General features: G+C 46.7%; 1 protein-coding gene across 1 annotated transcript; it reads right to left on the bottom strand.

Moving 5' to 3' along the window:
* Nucleotides 1-263: 263 nt before the first annotated feature.
* Nucleotides 264-5,434, bottom strand: LOC119269842. Its single transcript, XM_037551768.1, has 6 exons — nucleotides 5,322-5,434; nucleotides 5,008-5,231; nucleotides 3,741-3,851; nucleotides 1,417-3,659; nucleotides 782-854; nucleotides 264-638 (listed from the first exon to the last, which is right to left on the bottom strand). The coding sequence occupies exons 1-6, from the start codon at nucleotides 5,413-5,415 to the stop codon at nucleotides 489-491; spliced, it is 2,895 nt and encodes a 964-aa protein (XP_037407665.1). The 5' UTR covers nucleotides 5,416-5,434; the 3' UTR covers nucleotides 264-488.
* Between the last annotated feature and the right edge of the window lie 3,420 nt (nucleotides 5,435-8,854).

Here is an 8,854-nt window from a genome sequence, read left to right as displayed (position 1 = left end):
GAGAACGGGAAATGGTCTGGTAATCCTATGTGCTCATTTCATGACCAGGTTGAAACCTCTCAACATTTGTTGTGTTGTGGCCAATAGGCACAATTGTGTATAGACCTGTTGGTGTTGTCTTTGGAACTTCGTTTTGTCATTAGGTGCCAGATGGTGTAGTGGCCTTTCCTATTGGAAATTGTGACGGTGACTATATGCTTATTTGCCGGAAAAAAATACAGTTTTTTTACATAACCCTATACCCACAACAACAGACTAACAGATAGCAGAGGCTTATGAAGCCCCCTAGTAAGATGTAATGCTTGCAATCTACATGTTTCATCCAGAAGCATGGGGCAGAAGCCAGCATTACAAACTATGTACAGTCTTACAAGATAATGGACAAGAGCTGGCTCGAAGAGGTGAATGAAAGGTTAGGCAAGCATGCCACAATAGCTGCACTAGGTGCCAGATGGCCAGTACCTTTTTGAGGCAAAAGTTGATCAGTACTAGGATCCTGATTTTTTCTTCATATTCCTCCATTTGACTCTCAGATCACTAGCAAGGCGTGACCTGTGAAATGTATCCTTGCCATATTCTAATATCTGAGTCCACGGAATTGGTGCATCATCCTTTGGGGTGAACTTTAACATTGCATCCTGAGTCAGAATAGCCAATGGTGTTATGTTAGCATGCTAGCAAGAACACAACTACATACACGTTAGTAACTAGGAAATTTAGCAAAAGATGGCAGAAGATTTCAGCATCAGTAATGTCAGTTAACTTTCTGGGGTATGCATACCCTCAAAGCTTGCTCTTCTTCTTCTGTCCAACAGAGCTTTGGGCGCCTTCCAGGTGGTGCAAGAGGATGAATGCTGCAAAGACAGATATGGCTCAGTTTCTGAAATTACAAAAACAGACGCCATTACAATGTACACTTCCAAATATATAAAGTTTCACAATAATTGGAAAACATATTCAGTTAACTACACTCTAACTTCACTATCGCATATGTAACTTCATTCTAACCATGAATTCTCAAAAGCTCTTGCGGATTTGAAATTGACCCTGAATAAAGAGGCTGACTTTCCTCTATATCAAATATCATGACATAGAGTGGCAAGTCTGATTAGAGATATAATCTCCTAAAGTTTTGATCATCTTGAAGCTAATTAGCATCATACTATCTACGGTGCTGAACAAATAATAGAAAGTGCTTGTGCAAGAGCACTGGAACTCAGTAAGTTCGGCCTCACAAACATCCACCCTACAGCTTTTTCTTTATCTCAGATCAACTATACAGATTTACTTATCACAAGTCTAAATGAAGATGTTCAATGTCGTTTAATTATAGGTTAACCAGTTAGATATTTTTAAGTACTCCAAAGAATATGATCGGGGAAAGAAGTGCTTATGAAGCTCCTTCTTAACACTTACTAACGCTTGTGTTGATATTGTTTGCTTGATGGTGAAGGCATCTGCTGATCCTGGCATCGCAATGCTTTTTTAGAATTACAAGATACCACTGTCTCCTTTTCTTGGAATCTTGCTTTGTGGTGTCTCATGTTTCGCCAAGGAGGCGACGACCGCTTGCCAGAATTATTTGAAGATGTAGCTTCTATTTCATCGGAACTTTTGGGGTCGTGAGAATTTGTAAGACTGTCATGTTTTTCAGCCTCAACACTCTGGTTGGCAACAGGACTGCATCTATTCTGAGATGAATGTTGCACAGCATAAAATGAATTGCCATTACCATCTTCATGGGCTTCTGCACCTTCCGCAGACTGCTCAACTTGTTTTCTTTTATTTTGGAGTACACAATCTTTATTGGGTGCAATATCACAATTCAGACCAAAAGATGCCTTTTCAGTGATTACGCTCTCAGGACAAGCGCCACTTGTAGCATTTGTTTTCTGCTTCTTCCTCTGCTGACCAGGTTCTAGATCCTTATGAGAAAGATTATATGTATCGGACTGATGGTTACCTTGCCTTTTGGAAGCATCACATCTATTCAGCTGACCCTCTTCAGGATGTACATCACTTGTATCATTTGTTCTCTGCTTTTCCCTCTGCTCACCAGGTTCTTCACCCTTATGAGAAAGGTCATCTGCTTCAGACTGACCTTGCCTTTTGGATGTATTATGCTCATTCGAGTGATCCTTGCTATTGGTAGCTGTTTGCTGTTTTCCAGTAGATTGTTCATGGTGTTCCTTTGGGAATTGCTGTGTGCCGAGGAAAGCAGATAGGTTCTTCCTAGCTTCCAAATATGTTTTTTTAGCCTTTTGATATGCTTCACTAGCTTTAGTATAGAAGCATACAGGGCAATAAAACTGGCCAGAAACATCAAATGTCACTGATGACCCAAAACAGCTTTCATGAGAAACTAATGAGCAGCTGCTACATTTCAGCAACTGGCCATCTTTACCACATTTTATGCATAAATCTTGTCCCGTAAAGCCCTGAGTGGAACCATTGGCATCTTTATCCTGACTACAGGACGGCATATTGAACATCAATGATAGAAGACAAGCGGCTGCAAACCCACTGGGACTGTCATTGGAGCGGTGCACATTTGATGTCGCATTGCAGCAAGGAGAAACTAGAGCAGTCTTCCTACCATAGGATGTATTATTTTCCAAGATGTTGCCGTCATCATGTAGTGCTGGATTGGCTTTGTCAGCAAAACTGACTTCCAGAAGAACCTTATCTTTCTTCTCCTTAAACAATGTAGAAGGCCCTGTGGCATTCTCTTGTAGAAGGTTGGTTTCAGATTTATCTCCTTGAACAGCCCCGTTGCAGCTAACAGAAGGTACAACACCAGCAGTTCGCAGATTCCGTTCATTATGACCAGAATCCTTTTCCACTGTCTCAATCCTAGCACTACCCTCATCCAAAACATGACTTGCTTTCTCACTGCTGTCATGTTGCAGTGAACTCCTTCGAGTTTTTCTGCCATGTAGTTCTGCAATTACGCCTGTACCATCCACAGTAACAAACTCAGGCAAGGATCTTGTTTCAGATGTAGTTGCCAGTAAAGCATCAGTGCTTCTGTCAGAATCTGGAGCCACCGTAGCCTGCATGGTCAATCCTTCATGGCTGAGATTCTTTGATAAATGAATGTTGGTGCCATTACCATGTGATCTCTCTCCATCATTATCATGGAATGAATTTTTGTACTTGTCTCCACAGGATTCTTGTTGAAGAATGGTAGTTGGACTCTTTTCTTGGGACATGGTAGTCTCCACCGCAACCTGCTTTGACATAAGTCCAGTATTACCTCGAAGCAAAGCAGCACTGCAGGTAGCTGAAGCAGGCTCGGCTGTAATGGGTATGTTTCTATTATCACTACTTGGACTCGTTTGTGCGGATCTGACACTGACACCAACACCAATAGTATCTTCTTGAGGGCGGTCGTAACACCGCGTAGATGGTTCATGGAAATCGGGAGTTGGCACCATAGGATCCTTCTGCACATTTCTTGTGAAAGTTTCGCTCACAAAATCGGTTACACTCTCTCGCTGAAGATCAGAACTATCTGTAGGGCACCCATGCCTCTCAGCATTTACATCATGATCCGGGTTGATACTGCACAGCGACTGGTCAATGCCATTGTTCTTGCCACCCTTCTCCACTGGGGGCGGTGGGACCATACACGTGATGTCTGTGTTCACTTCTCTAAGCTGAACATAAAACGAGAAGATTAATCATACGTGAAGTGAGTCTTTTTATTTTCAGTTTTGAGAATAATTTTTTTGACATACCAGCTCAAAAGAAGTTTCTGGTAAAGCCGGTGTCTTGATGCATATAAACTTTTGGATATCCTTGCTAAAAGGCAGAAGCATATCTTTCTCCAAGCTTCCTGAACTACCAACCTGCAGATATTACATTCATGTAAAGCAAAAAACTCAAAAACATCTGGACACTAGCTAAATAGCAGCATGTATTAGCTACCACAAATTAAAGACACCAGAGCATATGATGATTGTTTCGCCAAGGTACAAGGAGTGGTAATCATAAAAGAGCACCGGATATAACCATTAGAAACATGCATAATTATGTGATGTGCAATATCTAACGGCATCCCTGCTCCTTACACAAGTTAAAGAATTTAAATATTCAACTGTAAAGTGATGCTGTTATGATCTAGGGACATCGTAAACGTATAACTTGCTAGAATACCCTTTGCTGAGGTAATGTCTGTTGGGCGTTGGCACTTGGAAGGACTTGAGACACAATTGCCAAGGGATATATCATGTTTCATATCACAAGAAACATGAGCTCAAATAATAACATCGTCTAGCCTAGCAAGTAGCAAAATTGGTGAACTACAGCACTGGATCAATGAACAACTCATTAGGTACAAGCAGACAAGTTCTCCACAGAGAACATGACATATTAAAGGTGTATGCTTGCTTTCAGCCTCACAAAAGCCCACTACTGTTGACTAAATACCAAAAATGAGATGCCTGTCAGAATTTAGAACGCTGCCATATTTTGAGCCATTGATAAGCACACATTATTACATACTGCAAACAATACGCAAAGTATGCTCTTGTTATGTTCGTGGCTATTGTCGCTGAACACAATCACTTCATGAATCAGTGAAAACATAACTCTACCACCTATGGAAGAAATGCAAAACTAAATAACAAGCCCCATCCGTGGAATCAATTGCTGATTCGCTGTATAGTGGAGCCCGTCGTCTCCAACTTTTAACTGCAAGGACTACATTTCGGCCACCGGATGAATCAACCTTGAATAAGCATGTTTTGCATTCTTTAAGGAAGGAATTAAGATTATGAGTTGTGGTCTGACTTTGCATCATGATCTGGACAAGATTTAATCTAATAGCACAATACTTAGGAGCAAATGCAGAGACGGTGTCTTCCATCTTGCTATACTTTTGTGTCTGAACCAAATTTCAATCACTTTACTACACAAGTATTATTCCAGTTATGACAAAAGGTAAACCAAAAATCTGAAGCTATGAACCACCAGAATGCACGTGGTAACAAAAGCACCGCATACCTGTCCGAGCAACTCAATCAGCAATTCCTCGCAAGAGCGTGTGGCATCAACCCTAAGCGTCCCGCCCCCCGCCACCCCCGCCGCCGCCGCCGCGGCCTCGCCCTCGCCATCGCCCTCGCCCGGGCCGGCGAGGGAGACGACCTCCTGCAGGCATCGGAGCGCAACCCGCTCCCGCGTCTCCTCCGGTGCGCCCGCGAGGGACTCCGGCAAGACGCCCACCAGCGCTGCGGAGCACCGATAACCCTAGGTGAGATCATTGAAAGCGTCGAGGTGGTCGGAATAGGCAGAGCGTCCTCTCACGGTGCTGATAATACCTTTGATGAGGGAGAAGTCGAGGGCCTCGTCGCCGGCGAGGGCGTCGGCCACCCAGTGGGCGGCGAAGCGGCAGGCGGAGAAGGGGGTCGGCATTGTGAAACACCCAGAGGAGTTTGAGGGGCAAAACTTGCAAAAAAAAAATGCTCCACTTCTTTTCTTTGGCAGATCAAACGGAGCGCGGCGTCGCGCCCGGCCGCGGCACGGACTGGGCCGTCATTTCGTTACTTTTCTCCGTACGTGGGCTGGCCCAGCAGCGTGAGATTCCCCCCAGGCCCGGCCCTGAGGGAGCGCTACAGCCCATTGGGCCTGGCCGAAACAATTCCGCACAGCGCGGGCAGACAGTTTCGCTGCCCGTCCGTAGAGCCGCCGCCGGCAGCCGAGGTTCCTCGCACAAAAATCAAGCGCTCGATTCTTTCTTCTCCTCTTCACATTGACGCTCGCTTCACCCTGGTCGTCAGGCAGGCACGGGCTCGGCGGCGCCGGGCACGCTCCACCGCGACGGCGGCGGCTGATTGACCGGCACTCGCGGCAGCAGATGCACAGTGCGTGTTCCGAACTTTTCTTAATCTTTTTCTCCATTTTAGTAGTACTTCCGATCTCTCCTGGTAATTGAGAATACAGTATGATTCTTAGTTATTGCTCGATTAGTTCATCCTAGGCTCTTACCAGTCGATCAAATTTAAGCAGTAGTTTCGCAAATTTAGCGATCGTTCTAATTATCCTGGTGGTAGAGTCGTACCACAATCATCCGTAGCGCCATGATCAAAACCTTGGCGGCGAATCTGGCATGCTGTTATTGGATGCAAATAAAAACCTTGCACGGAAGAAATAGGCATGCATGGCAGTGCCTTCTTATTTCTTTGTCTGGTCATTGACCAATATACAGAGAGGTTCTTTTAGAATTGAAATACTTTTCTGAGAGTACGCAAATTGCATGTAATAGTTTATATATATATATATATATATATATATATATATATATATATATATAAAGAATTATAAGTACAAGGCGACTACCACTTGCTGCGAATAATAAGCATAGCACAAGCTCACATCCGGCTAGTCAAACGGCGGCCCCCCACGACAACACAAACTACAACACAAAAGAGCCTACCCAAAACCGAGAACCTCGTTGCGTCTCGATCGACATCGTTCTCCTCCGAAGAACATCAGCTCCTGTCAAGCTTCTCTTGTCGACGCACCATCCCCCTTGATGCCTAAGGAGGTGGCAAGAGATTGGCAGGACTCGATCCGACCCGAGGAAGGTACCGTCTTGGATTCACCATCCGGAGAAGAACACGATCAAGACAACGGCGAACACCGGAGGAGCGCAACATAGGAACTTCATGTCTCCTAGCACGATGTTCCCAACAGAAGGACAATGTCGAAGACGCCTCCATCGTACCGATCCAGCATCGAATCGAGTCTTTTGCCCAGAGACAACTGCCAACACCAAGCAAGCGAGGGAAATGGCAACACACTCAGCGACGCCTCCAGGGAGGGAAACGACACCCACGGTGCCATCATCGCCGACCCAGCCAAAATAGAACAAGATTTTCATCCGTAGTGTCGTGCATCTCCACTCCTCCAAGGTTTCAGGCAGCACTGCCCAAGATGCCTTATCCTCCACAGCAAATTGTCATCAAAGCCGTGCAGCAACGGACCTCCCCCACCCACACTGTCGAGATACCGCGACCTAGACCACCACCGACAACTCATACGAGGAGCAACCACAACCAGCCATGTTGTGCCAGGGCCAGATCCACCGTGTCGGCCTTCACACCCACACCAGGGACTGCCACCAGTTCGGATCTGACCAGCAACACCGACCAGACCCCGACGCGAACTCTCTCGAGGCAACATCGAGACGCCCCTCACATGGAGGCAGCCGACGGCCCGCTGCCCGCCAGGATTTTTCCTGGTCGGGCCTCCTCGGCGCCGCCACCTCCACGGCGCCGCCACCTCCACGGCTAAGCTCGTGCCGCCGCCACGAGCAGTGCCAGCGCACCACCCTCCTCCATCGCCCCGCCGCGCTCCCCCCTTCGCCCCTTATCTCTTCATCATCGTCGGTTCCGTTACTTGTGGTATTCGTTTAGAATCTTGTTGACCCTACTCGCTTACTCCTGTTTTTCTTATTTCTTTTTCAACATAATTAATTAGCACTTTCTTGAAAGAATGGGGTTCTCTCTGGGGGCACACGCGCTCTTCCTTTTTGAGAAAGATGGGCTTGTTTTTTGTTCAATAAGTTCTATTGCTTTGACACATTTAGTATATAACATAATATATATAAGAAAAGTATTAAAGACAGAGGGCATTCTGTTGTATAGCTACTTTGCTATAGTTACAAAGGTAACCGGTAGGTGACTGTTGAATCGCCAGGAACCACCATCCCGTCGAGCTCCCCGCCGTGCTCCGACGGCCATCACCTCAAAACGTGCCGCTGGCCACTCCACCACCATGGCTACCTTGGAGACGCCCGCTCCACGTGAAGGGAGGCCATCGAGGGGGCTCAGCCACCACCGCCGCCTTCATCGACCGAGTGTGGCCACCGGCGGCGGCAACAGCCGGAGGGGAGGGGATCTGAGGGTCTCCTCGACCTAGGGTTTGGGAGGCCCCCGGAGCCGCACACGCGTGCGACCCAGGAGGCGTGGGTGGCCAGATCCTGGCGCGGACTTTTTGACCAAAACTGGAATACTCGTGTATGTAATGTTGCACCCATTAGAGTGAGACTTTTTTTTTTGCGCAATTTCATTACTCTCCCATGTTCATCATGTCATTTACCCACAAATTGTCAGTTGTTTTATATTACTATCTGAGGCTATTTCTCTTGTGATTTTCTATAGTAGTTAGAGTTGTATGGTTTTGAAGAATATTTCTTTAACAAATTCAACTCATGCAAGTCTCCATGTATACTGGAGTTTGCAACTGAACCGATCTCCGGTACCAGCTTCTTCCATGTGCAATAAAGTTTCCAGCTCAACTGATTCAAGTGAGTGAATTGTAGAAACCATGGACATTAAAGGTTAGGATCGCAGAAACGACACTTCTACAATTTTATGCCAAAAAGCACTAATTCTGAAGCTATTTTTTTGCAAAAACACTAGTCCCCGTTTAGGCTCTTTTGAGCGAGATTATGATAGGTGGGTCCCGCTAGACAGGGATGCCATGGCAAAAAAAATCAATTACATCCCGATACAATTTTATTTTGCAAAAGTACCTCGTCTCCCACCGGTCCGGTGGCGGACACCGGCGGCCACTCCCTCCCTGTGCGTGGCCGGCACAATTGTTGCTTGCTCCGGCGGCGGGGCACACAGGGGAGGCCCGACATGGTCGAGGACAGACAAAAACGACGAGGATCCGGCAGTGTTGTCGGTTAGGACGGCTGGGCAATGTAGTGCTGGCAGGGGTTCTTCTGGTGCTTGAGGGCCAGCTGCAGCTGCTTGCGCCGCCACGCGGTAGACGAGCGACCGCGCCCGCCGGATCCGGAGGGGCGAGGGGTGGAGGCCACGACGATGGCCCAATGTCCGGCTGG

This window comes from Triticum dicoccoides, chromosome 3A (genome assembly GCF_002162155.2).
Source record: "Triticum dicoccoides isolate Atlit2015 ecotype Zavitan chromosome 3A, WEW_v2.0, whole genome shotgun sequence".
Lineage (NCBI taxonomy): Eukaryota > Viridiplantae > Streptophyta > Magnoliopsida > Poales > Poaceae > Triticum > Triticum dicoccoides.
Note: the sequence above shows the minus strand (reverse complement) of the source record. Positions and strands in the feature narration are given on the sequence as shown.

Bases quoted from the DNA above. Each gene is read 5' to 3' on its own strand.
- LOC119269842 (XM_037551768.1), bottom strand. From the start codon at position 5,415: ATGCCGACCCCCTTCTCCGCCTGCCGCTTCGCCGCCCACTGGGTGGCC. The intron at 3,660-3,740 runs GTATGTCAAAAA...TTTTATGTTCAG, and splicing joins CAGAAACTTCTTTTGAGCTG to CTTAGAGAAGTGAACACAGA. The intron at 639-781 runs GTATGCATACCC...ATTCTGACTCAG, and splicing joins AAGAAGAGCAAGCTTTGAGG to GATGCAATGTTAAAGTTCAC.